Source organism: Mesoplodon densirostris, chromosome 2 (assembly GCF_025265405.1).
Source record: "Mesoplodon densirostris isolate mMesDen1 chromosome 2, mMesDen1 primary haplotype, whole genome shotgun sequence".
Classification (NCBI taxonomy): domain Eukaryota; kingdom Metazoa; phylum Chordata; class Mammalia; order Artiodactyla; family Ziphiidae; genus Mesoplodon; species Mesoplodon densirostris.
This window is the reverse complement of record NC_082662.1, coordinates 192,155,320-192,173,830: the sequence shown is the minus strand read 5'-3', so window position 1 is coordinate 192,173,830 and position 18,511 is coordinate 192,155,320. Positions and strand designations below refer to the sequence as shown.

Genomic DNA, 18,511 nt, shown 5'->3' with positions numbered 1-18,511 from the left:
CTCCACGAGCCCAGCTGGCTCATCCCAGAACATAAGGTGTGTGGGTGGGGAAAGGAGGAGGCCGACGATGAAGAAGAGACAAGTGGACAGGCAGGCAGGCGGGCAGGACTGGTGGGGAGGTGCCAGACCCGTCTCAACGGCTTCCACAACCCTTATCCGTCTCGACTGTCAACCAGCTTGTATATCATCAAACTCGGGGAAAACCCGGCAGCTCAACTGTAGGTTACTAGGACACACCAGAGGGGCCCCTCCTCTGCCTGCCTCCGTCGCCTTGGCAACCAGCACACATCCAGCTGCCCCTCTGGAATACCTGGCTTACTCCAACCTTCCAGCGACCCTGTTGGGTCTGAAGAGACCCTGTACCCCCTCGCTCCCAACAGACCAGGAATCTGATTCCACAGCCTCCTCCCTTCCCATCTTCCCTCTTTATAACTGATGTCCCTTGTATCCCACCTATGTCCCCTCTGTACTTACTGTTCCTGTAAACACAGACACAGCCGCTCTGCAGGCACCTGTGACTCTCAGCTTGTGTGAAGTAGCAGAAAACACCAGGATGCAATGACCCTGGGAGCCGCCCTCAACCAGTAACGACTGGGAGTCGAAAGATAAATATCCAGGCTTCCTGGCCCTCTGGGTGGGCATGTGATCCCCCAGAAGCCCCAAGCCCAGCTGACCTCAACAGTGGTCACACAGAACGCCTCCTGCACTGGCTTCCTTCTCTCCCCGACCTACTTCCCCACCCCCATCAGTGCTTTCTGGAATCACCTCCCAAATAAACCACTTGCACGCAAATCTTTGTCTCGAGGTCTGCTTCTGGGGACTCCATCCCAGGACACACTTCATGTACAACACACGTGTTTGAGTGAGGTACAGACAGCCCCGTTAGCCAGGTCACGGCGGGAAAGGAACCATGGTCACTTGCGCGGTCCTGTGTGCAATTAGTCTGCTACACTGCACAGCCACATGCTGGACCCGTGGCCGGGCGTCTCCAAGCCACACAGGGGCACCCTTTGCCACACGGTAGCACTGCATGAACAGGCAGAAGTGGGTCAGGATGCCGCCATCCTGCTTGGTAAACCACTTAGTTTGTCGTCCTCCCAGTGAGGCTCAGAAACATCATGTTCAAGCATGAAGGTTAACACACACTTTTCCAAATACTGTCTTATCTTTCAGAAGGTGCGTGTGACAGCTTAGGGCCACCAGCTTGCTACCATCAGTCACCAAATGGCTAACATCTAACACTTATTATATACAAAGTAAACACGTTCACTAATTCGGTGCTCGCACCAGCCTTACAGACTAGGGTACCACCACCCTCTGCTTTTTCTAGACAGGGGAACTCGGGCAGAGGGAGAGCAGGCACCCACAGCGACACACAGAGCTCATGAGCAGAGCCAGGGCTCTGTCTAGCCGTGAGCCATACTCCACAGCACTCTGCAACCCCGCCAGTCCTGGCGTGCCATGTTGGCAAGCCTGTGCCCAAAGGCCGGTTCATTTAACTCTGCACCACAGGACGGAAAGAACATCAAGACGCTGTAAAAAAGCCAAACAAGATCACCCCCCTCAACAGAGTCAAAGCCCAAACTCTGTGAACTCATCTGTCAAGCTGAAGAACTCTTATGTGGATACTCTAACAGCCCCTAATTAAGACAGAGGCCACCAGTTAAATGAACAGAACCGTAAGTTGAAACCAGAATAAATATTTCAAGCCGACAGTTCTTCGTACTTTTTAGAGCACTCTTAACTCTTTTCCACTTGATCCTCCCAAGGCACAAATGATGACCTTTTTACAAATGAGCGAACGGAGACTCAGAGGGGTTGGGGACTTGCTTAGTGCCACACAGCGAGCTAGAGGGGGGCTCAGGAGGGCGCCCCGGATGCTCAGATGCTCCTTCCCCTGAACCCCAGAGAAGGTCAGCCGAGGCCACGTGCGGGAAGCTGCAGGTCATCGTTAGATGTTACCCCCAAAGAGGCAACAGCCACTGTCTGCATCAACTACACCTCACTTCTGCTGCTGGCATGGATACAGCAGGCAACCTCCTCCCTTTTAGATGTGAAGCCCTTCAAGGGCAGGAACTGATTCCTTCCTGAACTTCAATGCCGGGTCCTCCCCAGGATGGCCCCCTACCCCGCTGCCCCAATCCTTGTGTTCCACGGGCAAAAGCCCGGCCTGGTCCAGCCGCCCACGGGGTAGAATGCCTGCCAGGAAACAGAAGAGACAGGGGCAGGGGAGGAAGACTCTCCTCCCTGCCCACTCACATTCCAGAGTCCTCCTCTCTCTGCACAGCGCCCCTTGCAGGAGGATTCTGTCCCTAAAGGGGGCGGGTTTGGCATCTTGGGATCAGCCACCTGGAGCCCAGAGTGACGTTTCTTCTCAGGAGGGGGCTGCCCAGGCCCAGGCCACTCAGCAAGGCGGGAGCGTTTCTTTAAGGCTTGGGCTCCTGCCTCTGGGAGCAAAAAGCCAGCCTGGGAGGAGACCGGGGCCTACAGTTTATTTTATTTGACATTTTTCAACGTCAGGACACTTCAGCACCAAGGAGGAAACGAATCCCATCTGTTCCCAAGCTCCTGAGCACGGTTCAAGAGGACAGGCTGGGGAAGGAGGGGACGAAGAGGGACAGGACAGGAGCAGCCAACCGCCACGCGGAGCAGGGACTGCCCGACGATGAAGCCCCGCCGTCCCCGGGCACACCCGCAGGGCTCTGTCGAAAGCTCTGCGGCCCTTGGTCGAGGTTGCCAGACAGCGGTCCTGCCAGGACTGCAGAGATTACTCTACACCAGGTGAAGGGCGCCCCCGGGAGGGCGTGACAGCAAGGCTGCTGGTGACGCAGCTGGGGTTCCTACCCACCCAGACCACCATTTACACAGACGGAAGCGGAGACAGTGAGAGGCACGTCCAAGTCAAAGGAGGGAGGGGCTGGAGGGCACCCCCCCCCCGTACGCACGCCCCCCTTTCCCCGCCGGAGCCCACACTCACCTCTGTAGGTGCAGCATCCCCACCTCCCACCCCAACTCTGGGGGCTAGGCGTGTGCAGATGGCTGTGGAACTCATCTCCTTATTTAGATTAAATTCCAGACCATCTTATTTTTAGAAAAACAAATTCCTTTTCTGTTTTCAGGAGGTAAAAATGTCCTGAGCTGTCACCTAGGACAGCCGGCAGCCAAGCCGATGCCGTCCACGGCGTCAGGCGCTGGATGCCACCCTGCCAGGACCACGCAGATCAGTCCAGGTGCCAAATTTTTAAGAGGATCGTTGACAACCTGAGAGCTTCCACAGGAGGGTAACGAGGACAGGTGGGATCTGGAAAACTGGGTCATTTCAGGAAGCACTGAAACGAGCTGGGGACTCTTTCTTTTGTAGAGAAGAGACTACCTGAACCACCATTAAGAACATGTTGAAATGTGCGGATGAAGACTTCCACTTAGTCTGTTTTTCTCAGATGACAACATTTGAACCAATAGGCAGAAGTGAAGCAGATTTCAGGTGAATACTTAAACGCTTTTTTGTAATCTTATGCTATTTGGAGTGGAATAAGCACCCCCTGGCACTGTGCCCACCCAAATCAAGGCTGAAAGAGGCTGTCGGGGTTACTATGAAGAAGATTTGTTAACTTTATGGGAAGACAGACGAGCCCCCAAATCACTGAGAAGTGTCAGAAAAATACGGCTACCTGAGGTAGGAGAGGTAGGCCGGGCATGAGACTTGGAATTTATATTTTTAAAAAGCCCCCGCAGGGGGCTTCCCTGGTGGTGCAGTGGTTAAGAATCCGCCTGCCAATGCAGGGGACACGGGTTCGAGCCCTGGTCCGGGAAGATCCCACATGCCGCGGAGCAACTAAGCCCATGCGCCACAACTGCTGAGCCTGCGCTCTAGAGCCCGCGAGCCACAGCTACTGAAGCCCGTGTGCCACAACTACTGAAGCCCGCGCACCTAGAGCCCACGCTCCGCAATAAGAGAAGCCACCGCAATGAGAAGCCCACACACCGCCATGAAGAGTAGCCCCCGCTCGCCGCAACTAGAGAAAGCTTGCGCACAGCAACAAAGACCCAATGCAGCCAAAAATAAATAAATAAATTAATTAACTTTTTTTAAAAAACTAAAAAAAGCCTCAGCAGCTATAAAACTCTTGGAGAAAAACATTGGGGAAAAGGTTCATGACACTGGATTTGGCAAGGATTTCTTGGCTATGACACCTACAGTGTAGGCAACAAAAACAAGAGATAAACTAGACTTGATTGAAATGAAAAACTTTTGCGCATTAAAGGGCACCATCAACAGAATGAAAAGGCAACCCACAGAATGGGAGAAAATATGTGCAAAACATATGTCTGATAAGGGATTAATACCCAGAATATATAAAGAACTCCTACAACTTAACCACAACAACCAAACAACCTGATTAAAAAATGGACAAAGGATTTGAATAGATATTTCTCCAAAGAAGACATATGAATGGCTAATAAACCCATGGAAAGATGTTCAACATCTCTAGTCATTAGGGAAATGCAGATTAAAACCACTTCATACCCATCATGATGGCTGTTATTAAAAAACAAACACATGGAAAATTACAAGTGTTGGCGAGAATGTGGAGAAAAGGCAGCCCTCATGCACTGCAGGTGGGGATGGAAAATGGTGCGGCCACTCTGGAAAACTGTATGTGGTTCCTCGAAAAAACTAAAAATAGAGCTACATATGATCCAGCAATTCCACTGCTGAGAATACACCCAAAAGAATAGAAAGCAGATTCTTGAGGAGATATTTGTACACTCATGTTCATAGCAAGCAACCCAAATGTGTATCGATGGGTAAATGGATAGACAAACTGTGGTCTATACATACAATGGAATATTATTTGGCCCTAAAAGGGAAGGAAATTCCGACTGCTATCACATGGATGAATCTTGAGGACATGATGCTGAGTGAAATAAGCCAGTCAGAAAAAGATAAATACTGTGTGATTTCCAGTTCTGTGAGGTCCTTAGAATAGTCAAGCTCATAGAGACAGAAAGAGGAAGGGTGGGGCGGGGGCTGGAGAGGGGGCTGGGGAGTCAGGGTTTAACGAGTGCAGAGTTTCAGTTTGGGAAGATGAAAAAGTCCGAGAGATGACGTCAGTGATGGTGACACAGCAAATGAATGTAATTACCAGCACTGAACTCTTAAACTTAAAAGCAGTTAAGATATTAGCCACTTATAAAACCATATTTTACTATAATTGCTTAAATATATAACTTCAAGTATATGATGGTTTTAGCAGCTGCGTTCCCTTCCTCATCCTGGTTTGTTGAGCTTCAGTTTGAAGAATCTGCCTTCCCTGAGCTCACCCAGATGGGCAACCCGGGAAACGTCCAGGCATTTGGATGGAGCGGGGAGGGCTGATTCCGGGCTGAACAAGGGCTTGGGAAGAGCCCCAGATGGGCGATCCTCCAGCAGGGGATGGACAGGGGGCACCGAGAAAGCCTCGTGGTCACTGCCATCCTTCACGTCTCACCTGGATGGCCCGTGACTGTGTCAGCTGGGGTCGGGGGGAAGGGGTGAGCGAAAGCCCAGCGGTGAGCCTCACCTGTCCTGCTCGCCCAGTGCTGAGACTTCTGGGAGTCGGGAAGTGAATGGTCATGGGCAGTGGCCAATGGGGAAGGGATGGGCTGTCACTGGTAGGTGAGAAGGGAATAGCCCTGCCTGTTTTATGAGTAGGAAAAGCAATTTTCTTAGGAGCAGGACGTCTTCTAAGTTACAAAACCTGGATGGAAACCACAGGGGGAGAGGGAGGACCAGAAAGGGGCTGGGCAAGTGTGGCTCAGGTTTGCTGGAACCTAGGATGCCCTGCTTCTAGTGAAAAAACACAACACTTAACTGTGAAAACACATAAATGAGGAGTGATTGGTTATATTAAAATTACCGGGGGTTATAAATGGATTCCCCTCAACTCTGACTGCTTAAGGGCATTGAAGGATGGGTGCGTTGACAGTGCTGGTGGGGATGTCAACGCCAGAGCCCCCTTAGAACTGGCTTGTTGAGAGTTGCTGCTAATCGCAGACTGACCGTAAAAACTCACGTGAAATTACCTTGGCACCAGCACTGCAGTTCGCAGTGAGGTCTACTTTGTGGGTTCCACCACTCTGTTCTGTATTCCCTGCGAACCCCACGCTTCCCCAGGCCTGACGGGCATGAGTGCACAGGGAGGGAAGTTCCCATCCATGCCAGTCTAGTGAACTCTGCTTTTGCACTGATTCAGGAGCACACACACTGTCCAGAGGAAGGAGGACAAAGAAAAGGTGCTAGAGGCTGGGTAAAAGGTGTCTTTCCTGGCTCCCCCGCCCAGCACTCCATACCCACACACCCCTGAATCTATGTCCCCAGGATTGGCCAGCTGCTGCTACATCTGTCGTTGCTGCCGATTCTGATGGGGCTCTGCTGCACTGCCCAGTCCCTGAGGGCAAGCCTGGGACCCTCAGAGGGCAGGAGTCCCTCCCCTCCTTTAGAGGGGGATTTTAACAATAACAGTAACAATAATAATAGCAATAAAAACAAACTAACATGGATTGAGCATTTACAGAGAGCCAGGAATTATCCCAAGCACTTTACGTAATTAATGCATTTAACCCTTATCATCACCCTGAGATAAGTTCTACTATTATCTGCACTGGGCAGACAGACAAACCAAAGCCTAGAGAGCTTAAGTGACTTGCCCATGCTCACAACTGGTTAGGTGCCAGAGGTCCCACCACCTGCTTCAGACTGGCAGAGCCCTGGACGTGGGAGCTCTCTGCCCTGTCCAGCTGGGCGATGTCAGAGGGCAGGGACCTAACACTTCCTCAGAGGAGAAGAAGGGCTTCCTGGGGCAGAGGCTGTGCAGAGCAGCACCAGACGCCAAGCTCTCCTCCACCTAGCCCAGCCTCTGCACCCTTGAGGAGCTGGACAACTGTCTCCGGCCCCAGCCCCATACTGGCGGATCTGAGCAAGAGGTGGGCCGGCCCCTGGGGCTTACAAGAAGTAAACAACCCCATTCATGAGTCACTTGTTTTGCTCCAAAGCAGCCTGTCATCAGGACAGGCCCTGCCAGGTCCAGTCCTCCCAGTACATCCCTGGGGTGGGGAGCAGTGGACAGCCTGGAGCTCAGCTACCTTCCACTCCCTTCCAGCTGTTTACTGGGGAGAGGTAGTTCCGAGGGGTGTGGGGAGGGGCACTGCGGCTACCCGTGTGGTCCCTGGGAGGATCCAGCAAACCAAGAAGGGCGAGTGGAGGTAGAGCCAGCCGGAGATGCCTGAGAGCTTCCAGAAACTGTGCAGTGCTCTGGTCTCAGTTCTTGGACCCTGAAGTCCCTAGCAATTCTTTCTTCCTGTCCTCTCCCCTCATGTCCCAGACTGCCCCCCCACCGGCAAGCTGCTCCACCCCTGCAAGCTGCTCCCCAAACCCAACCCCCTAAAAGCTGCTCCACAAACCCACCCTGTCTACGGGGCAGAAAAAGATGAGAAGAGGAAGACGGGAAAGAAGGGTTTGACGGAGGGTGCCGAGTCTGGGTCAGACTCGGAAGTTGCAGCGCTGGCAGAGGTTTGCAAAGGAGGAAACCAGAGGAGGAGAAAGGGGGCCAGGGTGGGATGGGGATAGGGGTTGGGGCCCAGCGTTGGAAGGAGAGCTAGTACTGCGCTCCGCTCTCCAGCGCTCCCAACACACGCCCTTGGCTTCTCTTCTCAGTAGTCCCTCGAGGGAAAGGGACCCTCTCACCCTGACTCTCAAATAGGGAGGTCAGGCTGTCCCACGTGCACGCGTGCAGCAAAAGGATCCTCCAGCGCCCGGACCACAAGCGGGTCGGGGGCGGAGACCAGACGGAGGGCGGGGCTGCTACAGAATGACAGCCGCAGGGGCCAATGAGGGGGCACCTTCGCTGACCAATCAGCTCCTCAGACGTCGCCCCTCCCACACCCCGCCCAACCTCAGCAGCCTCGCGACCGCCCACACGAGGCCCCCCACTGTCTCCTTGTCACAGCACAGCTTCCTTCCCCCCACGCGTCCGTGGTCCCCTCGCCCTCCCTGGGGTCCATCCGCCCTTCTGGCGTCCGGGCGCTGGACTGTCCTCCCCCCAGCTGCCCACAGGCCGCTCCTACCCGGTGGTGATGTCGTCGTCCTCCGTCATCGTTTTGCCCATGAGGTCGCTGTCGCTCATGTAGCCGGACTTGAGGTCCACGTCGTCCGAGTCCAGGGACTCGACCAGCTCCAGGCGCGAGATGTGGCCAAGCTTGCTGGGGGAGCGCATGGGCATGGTGTGTGCGTAGTGCGCGCGCTCCCCGTGCATGTACCAGGACGGTGGCCCCTCCGAGCGGCAGCTGCCGCCCACCGACGGCGCGTCCCCGGCCTGCAGCCGCGGGCTGGACTGGCCGTAGCGCCAGGAGAGGGGCGACGAGCGGTTGGACAGGCTGGACACGCTGCGGGGGTTGGCGTCGTCGCTGTCGTAGCAGGTCATCTCGAGGGAGCTGGGCGGGCGGAAGGGCACTGGTTACTCTCCAGTCCAGCGCTCTGAGCCCCGTCCTCGGGCGGCTGTAATGCCTCCCTCCACTCTCCCGCCCTCCCGCCTCTGCCCGCCTGCCCGAGCTCCTGGGCCTCCGGGAGGCCTCTTAGGGTGTATGTTGCCCTGAGGTGTGTCAGCTCAGGTTGGCAAAGGAAGAGGCCGGTGAGAGCTAGGGAGGGAATCCCGTACACAGTAAGGGCACAGGTTTTATAATATGACCTGGGCTTGAATCCTTTTCTACTATTTATTAGTCAGGGGGCCGGGGCAAGTCATCAACCTTGCCAAGCCTCCATCTCCTCATCTGTCAAATGGGGATAAAACTATAATAGCAACTTTATCATATATAGAGTTGTAAAGACCTAACACGGTGCCTGATATACAGAAGGTGTGCAATGCACGGGAAGGGGCCCACGAGACCTGGGGGAGTCACCTGAGACTGGAAGGCCTCGCTCATTCATTTTGTTCAGGGAGTCTAGCACCTCTTTTCTGTTAGTGAATTCAGGGCTAGTTGCTTCCCAAACCAGAGACAGCAAAGTCAGGAGTGGGGTGTGGAGCATGTAGGTCCCCGAAAGACTAGCCCCAGCCAAGGCATGGGCATCTGGAGAAGCAGCGGAACCTCACCAGAGAACAGAGCGGCCTTAGCTGGACAGAGGGGAGAACGTGGGAAAATGGACGGAGCGGGTGAAGCCTCAGGCCCTGCTTGGCCAGGCCAGGGAAGCAGGTCAGTGCTAGATGGCCTGAGCCCAGGGGGTCTGGAGCTGGGGAAGGAGATGCCTCTCTCCCTCAGGGGCCAAGGTGGCTGCTTGGACAGGCAGAGACCCACAATGCCCCCCCAAGCCTAGCGGTGGTGCCAGTCCAAATCGACCACCCATGGGGTCTCGGTGGCTTGGCCTAAGTAGAGCCAGACAGAGTTGAATAAATGAGATGGGCTCTGTGGGCCACGAAAGCTGGGCAGGAAAGGAAACCTGAGTTACAGAGCTCAGGAATCCGTAATCTGCAAACACACCCATTTCTCAGTCACTCTAGGGGGTCAGATGGAGTGAGACACTGATTCCTCTCGTTTTTGTGAAGTTCCTTGAAAATAACAAAATCCTCCAAAATTGTCTCTGTCAATCCTGAGAAAACAGAGTTTTATTTTTTGATCAAAAACTGGAGGGAGCTGTATGGGCCTTGACCCTGATGGTGGTCCCTGCAGAAGTCCTGTGGGTGAGCAGGGGACCAGGATGGGCAGGGCAATCAGTGACCAGACTTCCTGGCCTGGTCCACACCCAGCTTCTCCCCTTGGGACTTCCTGTCTGTCCTGTGTGGTACCCTGGGTACTTTCCCTTTCTAGTGACTCGGACCTCGGGGGAACGGCAGTTCCCTGGGCGCTTGTGGTCCTGGGGGAGGGGGGGGCAGCCTGCCTCACTCACCGCGGCGGGTTGCCCTCTGCACGCCCTGGCGGGTGCTTGGCACTCAAGACCGCATGGGCGGGGGTGAGCCCAGGACGGACGAGCAGGCGAGTTCTCGAAGTGAGACTCAGTACGGGGCCTTGTGCAGCAAGTAGGGGCTTAGTAAAAACAAGCTGACTGTGACAAGGGGGCGAAGAGCAGAAGGAAGAGGACAATGACGGCCCTGGTGACAGGACGATGGAGAGCTTCAGGGGAGCCTGTTTTATAGCAAAACTAGCGTCGCGTGTGGGTGTGCCGAGCGCCAGGTCCCTCGGTTCTGTTCCCGGCTCGCGGCCTCGACCTCACTGCTCCCCTCGGTCCCCAAACACACCTCCAGACACCTCTGAGTCGGTGGCGGAAATTCTAGCTCAAACTTGGGTCCCTGATTTCCAGTCCTGGATTCCACCCTTCAGTCTTGCTCCTCTCTGGGGAGGACGTTTTTTGGGGTGGAGGGCATGGTGGGCCTGGAGCAGGCTGAGGGCGCAGTTCCACTTCCTCTCCGGCCGCAGCCCTCTGACCCAGACTCACTCCTTGCGGGGGGACAAGCCAGGGAAATAGAGGAAGTCGGATAGGAGGAAACGTTTCTGAAAAGGAACCGAATCTAGAGGCAGCCTGTGAGCTCCAGGGTGAAAATAACCTTGCTGGACACGCTCACTGGACTGTAAGCTCCTCCAGGACAGAGCCTGTGTTTGTCCTACACTCGGCCGGCCGGGCTCTCAGCTCGCTGGACGCAGAAGCCACCCTGATCCGCTCGTGAGACTCTGGCACGGGACCCCTTCTCCGGAGCCCCCGCTGCACCTTCTCTAACTCAGGGCATGTGTACACGTCCTGTCCACTCCCAGGGCCGAGGGAAGGGCTGATTGATGGGAAGCACTTTAAAAAGTAAAAGAACCGTAAAGATTCAGGGAATCATTGTTCTGGCTATCAAAGCGTGAACCAGGAATAATATAAACCAAAGCCTAAGATAGGAAGTGGCTCTGGGTCCACAGTAAACAGAAAAACCAGCTTCAGGGCTCTTGGTTCTTTTCCCATAAAGGGAGAGAGAAGCCAGAGGCCCGAGGCGCTGCCCACACACCCGTCAACTTTAGGCAAAAGGCTTCTGGCCTCCTTCCCACTCTGCTCCCAAGCAGAAAGCAGCAGAGCCTGCCTGGGGTCAACGTGCCTTAACCTGGGGGGCTGGGGGCTCAGAGGTCGGGGCACCAGGAGGCTGGGGGGCTGGGGGCTCAGAGGCAGGGGAACAGGGGGCCGGGGCTGCTGCGGCTGCCCTTTCCCTGTGGCTGAGTCATCTGGGGTGTGACCCTCTCAGGAACGGAGCTCTTGCTGCCTTCTTTGGCATGGGGCTGGCGGGTGATTTGGTGCTGAGCACTGTTCCAACAACCTCCCTGGCTGGGGGAAAGAGGACATTCAAGATTTCATCCACTGGGTCCTTAAAATAGTGAGCCAAGCCAAGCCAGACCCCTGTCCCACTTGGGTTCTGCTCAGGGCTGGGAGGGCTGGAGGCTGGACACAGATGTAAAAGGACCTGAGTCCCAGGGCCTCCCAGAGCCCCACCATCCACTTTTTTTCTCAGCCCTCCCCGATCACATCCCTTTCATCACTATTTGGGGTCCTGCTGGCCCGAGCAGAGGTAACCCCAGAGAGAAGAGGCTTTGCTTCATCATGTAAAATATTTTAGACATCTGGGAACAAAGGGCTGCGTGTCCAGATGGGATGGGGCCAGGGAAAGAGTGTGGGAAGGAAGGAGGAGGGAGTCTCCGCAGGGGAACTGGAGCCGATGGGTGGGAGCCACTGAGGCCAGACTTCAGCTCCACCTCATAGTCACAGCCACCCCACAAGGAAGGGATGGCTGAGAGGTAATGAGTTCTCTGTCACTGGAGGTATGTAAAGTTGGTCTGCATATAACTTGGCCACACACTTGGGCTAAGAAAAGCCCTTTTCACACTGCCCCTAGATCCCAACTTTGCTCTCATTTTCCAACCCCAGGAGATGGGGAGGAACTGGCTTCCAGGCCCCTTCTCCACCTTCCTGCTGCACAGCCCCCAGGATTTCTCAATCCTGGCTGTTTGCTCTCTACCCCCCGGGGTGTAGCCCGGCTCTCTGTCCCCCTTGGAGCTGACGGCATGAGCTCATCCAGGCAGCCCAAGGGGGAAATTCTGAGTCACGGCAGAGCCTGAGGCCAGGACACCGGGCAGGGAGATGCTGCGGGGGCTGTGAGGCTCGCGGGGGGCAGGTGGAGGGGGTCTGCGTGGTGTGGAACCTGGGCCACCGTGCTGGCCACCGGCTGAAGGGCGAGAAGAAGGCTGGTTGTCAGAAGGGCACATGGAAGCTCCAGGACAGGAAGAGAAGGGTAGTTAATGACCCCTGTGACCACGAGGAGACGGGCACCCAGCAGGGACATGGACGTGGGAGATCACAGCCTGAGCCCCGTGGCGGCTCCGGCTTCCCACCCCGCCTCCAGCGATGCTCCAGCTTTAATGAAACGAAACCCGAGTCTCCAGCAGGAGGAGACACCAGGCAAGGCCACGCTCCTCCTGTGGACACGCGGACGTGGCCCCGGGGTCTGGGCGCGCACGGCTCGGACGCCCACCGACCTCGCACGCTCGGGCCAAGGTCGCAGGCCCTGCCCCCCAACAATGGGAGGAAGAGGGGGCAGCTGGCTCTCACCTGTGTGTCACCTGGGACCCTCGCAGGCTGGACATGGTCTCCTCCAGGTTCTGTCGTAGATCCAGGACATTCTGCACCGTCCTCTTTCTCTGGGACTCCGGATCTAGAGTGGGGAGAGGAGAAGCTGGATGAGCGTAGAGGACTGACTGCTGGGCCGGGAGGTGGCAGGTGACCATATCCCCAGGGGACCGGTCCCGGGGGCACGAGGGTCTGCCTCTCAGGCCTTTCTAAGGGCCCTGGACATGCCCTGGAGTCCTGACGTCCTGGGCCTGGACGGGGGCTGCAGGCACCGGCCTTCAGTGTCCTCCCAGAGCCCCGCGAGACCACCCCAGCCTGGCGTCACTTTGGGGGGCCCCGCTTCTCCCAGCAGAGGCCCCGGCCCAGACCCCCACAGTCAGGGTCAGCCGGAAGGTCTGCCCGAAACCCCGTCTCTGGAGATGTGTTGGTAAATGTTTAACAACTGGCTCTCGGAGGTGGGGATGCCCAAATGGGTAGTGCTGGCCAGTTTCTGGGGTATAAGTACCCCACTGTGAGGCTGCCAACGTGATGTCGCTGACCCCAGAGTCAGGGGGAGGGGCTGAGGGTTGGCTCTGGGAGCTGGTGTGAGCCTGCCCCAGGCTGGGAGCATCTGCCGCTGGGGTTCAGGGGAGAGTTTGTCCAGAGCCCCTGAAATGCTGGCGGGCAGGGGGCAGTGAGCAGCCATCTTCCGGGGCACAGGCCGAGTCCAGGGCATCCAGACCCCAGGCCAGCGGTGTGAGCCCAGGTGAGGCTGTGTGGGTGCAGCCCCACTGCAGACCCTGCACGATCTGGGTCATGGAACCCAGCCTTGGTTTCCAGGCAGGACTTTAGCCTGGACAGAGGCGACTCCACCACAGCAGACAGAAATGTGCCCCATCGCCTTCCCAGGGCGGAAACATCCGAAAGCCTGAGGGTACAGAGCATGAAGAGACTCAGGGGCTTTCCCCTTTCCTCCACCTATCCATCCAGGGAGCCTCGATGAAGCAGACACCACAGTCCACCCTGCTCCACGGCTTATTGGGGACCTGGGACCCACAGTCACTGAATGCAGGCAGATCCCCCAGTGGGGAAAACCCCAGAGCTCTGACCCCACAGGCTACCGGGCCCCCGATCCAGACCCTCGGGGGTCCTCGCCCCAGAGCCCACGGGCCCTCCCCAACCCAGACCCAGCAGGAGTGTGCAGCTCTGTTAGCTGCCGAAGGGGACGTTTCTGAGTCCCTTCAGGAGGCACTTTTCCCCAAGACTAGGTCCGGCCGGCTGGCAGGCAGCTGCCCTGCCTGTCTGGTGAGCAAGGTGAGGGCTGCAGGAAGCCTTCCTAGAGCCTCGGAGGCACCTTTCCAGAGAACCGGCTCCACGCTGAGCCCAGCCACCTCCCTTCCCTGGGGGCCTGGGGGCAGCGGGCAGGTCTCCCGCGGCACGCCGGTGGGCGCCAGTGCCTGTTTATCCTGGCAAGGGTCACGTGTGAGCTGCTCCGTGGCTGTAATGATGGCTTGGTGTGGAGAACAGACAGGGACCCTGTCTGTACGTATATTTTTAAAGCTTGCTCCTAAAAGGCCTATGTGGGGACCAAGATGGGGTGGGGGGGCTTCTGGGCCAGGGCAACGCTTTCCATGGGTTTGGCAGAGGTGAGGGAAGAGGTGCACGCGACTCCGAGGGGTGAGCGTCCCCGAGGAGGGGACCAAGGCTGACTCGGACACCGTGTGATCCAACCCCAGGCAGGCATCAGCGAGGCGGGGCCTCGCAGCACATGGGGGAGCTCTGCGCTGTTGCCTCATTTCACGGAGGAGAAACTGAGCCTCAGAGACAGGGTCCCACGCCTCACATGGAGCACAGGGCACAGTCAAGTCCAGGAAGAAGCTCACACTTCTTTGCATCGATCACAGGGCATCTCGGCATCGCTGGCACCAAGCCAGTGGTGGCACAGAGTAGGTGCTCGGTGACCGTCTCTAGAATGGATGGGTGAGACCACAATAAAAACACATAAAAAAAGAATGGATGGGGCCTCCCTGGTGGCGCAAGTGGTTGAGAGTCCGCCTGCCGATGCAGGGGATACGGGTTCGTGCCCCGGTCTGGGAGGATCCCATATGCCGCGGAGCGGCTGGGCCCGTGAGCCATGGCCGCTGAGCCTGCGCGTCCAGAGCCTGCGCGTCCGGAGCCTGTGCTCCGCAACGGGGGAGGCCACAACAGTGAGAGGCCCGCATACAGCAAAAAAAAAAAAAAAAAAGAATGGATGGATACGTGTCCCATTAGGAAGACGTCTTGTTTTCCACAAGAGTCCTTGGAAGTGACTCAGTCCAACATGGTCACAGGAGGAACGGGAGCCTGAGGTCAGGGACGGGGGCGGGGGGACGACTGGCTGGAAGTGCAGAAACGTATCAATGAAGAACATGTGGCATCAGGCTGCCACCCCAGGTGTAGGTGGGCATGCGGGGGTGGGGGGAGGCGGGGGCAGAGTTGGGGACAGAGCTAGGGGCCCTGGCTCTGCTCTCTGCCCCAAGGCCTGGAGAGTCTGCAGAGGTGCCCCCCCACAGCTCCCTCCGAGCCCCAGCAGCGTCCCCTGGTGGCCATCTCGGGCATGCCACCCTGCTCGTTAAAGGCTCAGCTCAGGTGCAGCTGGTGGTGAGAGTCTGGCTGTGTCCACATTCTCAGGTGACAGGCCCATCTCAGGGGGTGCAGCGGGAGTCCCAGGACGAGAGGACTGAGCTGCATGTAAGGGAAGGCCTCTGTGGCTCAAGGAGCTGCAGACCCTGTGCCTGGGCCGGGCGTGGGGGGGAGGGGGGAGGAGGGCACTTTGATATTCACATCCCTGACCCCAGAAGCAAGTCTTTAAATTTTTAGCTTTAAAATATGAATAAGCTGCATTTGCAAAGGCATTCACCCCCCCACCCTACCCACCTCTGACCACCAACCCATAACAAGCTTCACCCCTCTCCCACCGTCTCTGCAGAGATCAGAGATGGGGCGGGGAGGCAATCGGAGCACACGTGACTTTGTGACGATGTTCTGTTGGCTGAGTCGTGATGCCTCCACGCGTCTGTCAAATGTCAGGTCTGGGTATGGGGGAGAGGCTGGAGGAAAGAGAGCGGCGGTTGGGGGGAGCCCGGGAGCTCCTCTCCGGCCCCCGTGTGGGACAGGGACGCACTCAGGACACTCCCAGTCTATGCAGTACCTTCGTGCAAATGAGGAAAAGGGCCCCTGCAGTGTGACTCAGCTCCCGCCACAGAGCACACCTCTCCCCTGGGCTGGAGGCCCTGATCAGGACACACCTCACAGCCTTCCTCCGGGGGCCTGGCTTCTCAGCTCCTGCAGGACAGGGTCCACCCGCAAGAGGAGGGCGTGGTGCATGCCTGAGTAAGCATGTGTGCCTGTGTGTGTGCGGGTGCATGTACGTGTGTGTGAGAAGCAGGGCTGGGGGGAGGCAGGGTAGGGATCCCAGCAGTCATGGGGTGACGAGGAGGTGGGGCGGGGAGCGCAAGTTGTCCTGACTGCTGCTCCCAGCCTCACCCTGCAAATGGAGCAGCCGGGAGGATGTGTGTGCTCCCCGAGCTCAGAAGACGCAAGCGTCCTGCAACCCAGCCGTCACCACGGTAACGCAGTCGCCACAAACAGCATCCTCCCAGCACGCACGGGGGCGGTGTTTCTTGTAGGAGACCACAGACAACCTGCTGGCTCCATCAGGAGTCCCTGGGGTAAGGACCAGCCACCAAGGAAACCTGACATCAGGTGCGCATACGTGCACACACACACACTCGTGCAAATGCACGCAACACCCACTCACTGAGTGTGCACCACACGGTGGGCTCAAGACTAGGCACTTCCCATGTCTGTGTGACTCCAAAGCTCTGTTCTTTCCAGGACAACACAGGGCCCCAAACACGCACACACGCCTCCAGACACACACCTCCCCAGGGTCCAGCTGGCAGTGGAAACCGTCACATCAGAATCACGCACACTCCACTCTGCTGTCCCAAAGACGTGTGCGCGGAGAGAGTTGTGTGGACGTGTCCCCTACCGCAGGTGTGGAAGGAAAAGACCAGGGCACAGGGGTCACTGGAGCTGGAGACGGGGCGGCACCCCGGGAGGCTGATGGCAAACAGGGTCCCTTCTGCTCTGGAGTCAGAACCAGGGAGACAGGCTTCTGGAGGGCAAGACCGTGAAGGGCCAAGACCCGGGCGGGGTGGGGGGGAGTGCCGTCGGGTGGTGCGGTAGAGGGAACGCAGAGCCTGAGGCATGCCCTCCCAGCACGTCTGACCTGGAGCGAGGCGTCTCACCACTCCTCTGAGTTGTCCGCTCTATTAAAGAGAGAAAACAGCGAACCCGCCCGGTGGCACAGTCGGGAGAATTAGAGCTGAACCAGGCGCTTGGTGCCCAGGAGGTTCTCTGCACGAGGCAGCTCTAATGTGTCCGAAGGTACAGCGGGGGCGGGGCGGGCAGTGGGCACACTCAGACACCTGCAGGTGGCAGTGCCGCTCCTGCAGGTGCAGCTCAGGTGGACCCCACCTTCTCCGCTGGGATTCGCTCACACGTGGCGGGGTCACCAGGCCCACCTCCCCCTGCACTGCAGCGATGGTACATCTTCATCCCCAGTCCCTGCGAGCCCGTCTCAGTCATGGGAAGTGCTGGGCCTCAGGGCCCTTCTTCGGCCTGTGATCTGAAACCTGACGTAATGGGCACGAGGATAAGGACCCCAAGAGATTTAGGGGCCTGCAGGAAGGAGGAGGGACTCAGCAGTCAAATTTCCCCAAGTTCTGTACAGCTTTAATTACTGGCTGACAGTTAGGTGAACCACTGTAACTGCCTGGTGAACTCTTAATTACTTGCACTGCGTCTTGGAGCGCATGTTCACTTTAGCCCGGGGCAGGGCCCCCAGAGGACTGCATCTGGGTCCAGCCTCGAGACTGGCTCCTGTTCTGAGTGGCTGCACCAGGTGGGAACCAACAGGAGGAATGGAAGATTTTCAGGTCCTGGCATTTCAGAGCTCGAAAGAAGCATCTCGTGAATGGGAAAAAAAGCACATCGCTCCAGCCCAGAGAAGAAAGGCTTGGGAGCGTCACCAGGTGGGGGGTGGCAGGCCCAGTGGGCTCCTGGCCCAGGGCTCCAGCACCGGCGGCCTTGGACTGGCCGCTCTGTGTTGTCCTGGGGTCGATCGCATGGAGGCGTGTCACCAGCAGGGGTGACAGCTGCATTAACTAACTGAGATAGTACAGAATAGATCCACCTAGAAATCCAGGCTAAAGGACCTGGGACGGGCAGGACTAAGCTTCTCACACACCCACACCCCCCTCTCTCAACAACTCCCAAAACCAAAAAAAATAATCTCTCCTGACCCTATTAGATCCCAAGGGTAGTGTCCAAGTCTTCTCTAAATTCTAAAATTCATCACAGTTTGGGATCCTAGTACACGTAGGTCAAATACCATTATAATAAGAGCCAGTTACAAACACAAACTTCTCTCTGACAAAGTGATCTCGGCTCCAGCCAGGGGTCCCCTTCCCCAGCAACAGTTAGCAGGAGATCCTTGGGAGTCTGTGTCACCACCCGACAACCAGTGTCCGTGGATGATCGTCCTGTGTGGACACGGAGCCCCACGTCTCTGGGAGTCTGACTCATTTCTGTCCCTCTCCTCTGCTCAAGGACATGACCTTCAAGGTCCAGCCCGGGAGGGCACTGTGAGCCCACCCCCGGTCCCCACACATGCCAGGTCTCTGCTCACGGCTCACAGGTCATACCAGGCGGGTTCTGCGGACTCTGAAAGCCAGTAACTCTGCCCTAGATGGACTGCCAGGAGCCTTGGCCTCTGAAGGCCCAGTCCTGCATGAGGCTGGCACGGGGCTGAAACCGCAGAGGACTAAGGACGCTGCACACAAACCTCCCTGCCCTCTGGTAGAGCCC

At 57.1% G+C, this 18,511-nt stretch overlaps 1 protein-coding gene across 4 annotated transcripts in view; it reads right to left on the bottom strand.

The window, feature by feature from the left end:
- NAV1 (neuron navigator 1) overlaps positions 1 to 18,511 on the bottom strand; it is a 210,396-nt gene that overhangs the window by 70,132 nt on the left and 121,753 nt on the right. For all 4 annotated transcript variants that reach the window (XM_060091497.1, XM_060091496.1, XM_060091498.1 and 1 more), the window contains 2 exons: positions 12,602 to 12,704; positions 8,107 to 8,472 (listed from right to left, as the gene is read on the bottom strand). In XM_060091497.1, coding sequence (XP_059947480.1) covers positions 8,107 to 8,472; positions 12,602 to 12,704 — 469 coding nt within the window. The remainder of the gene's footprint in view (positions 1 to 8,106; positions 8,473 to 12,601; positions 12,705 to 18,511) is intronic.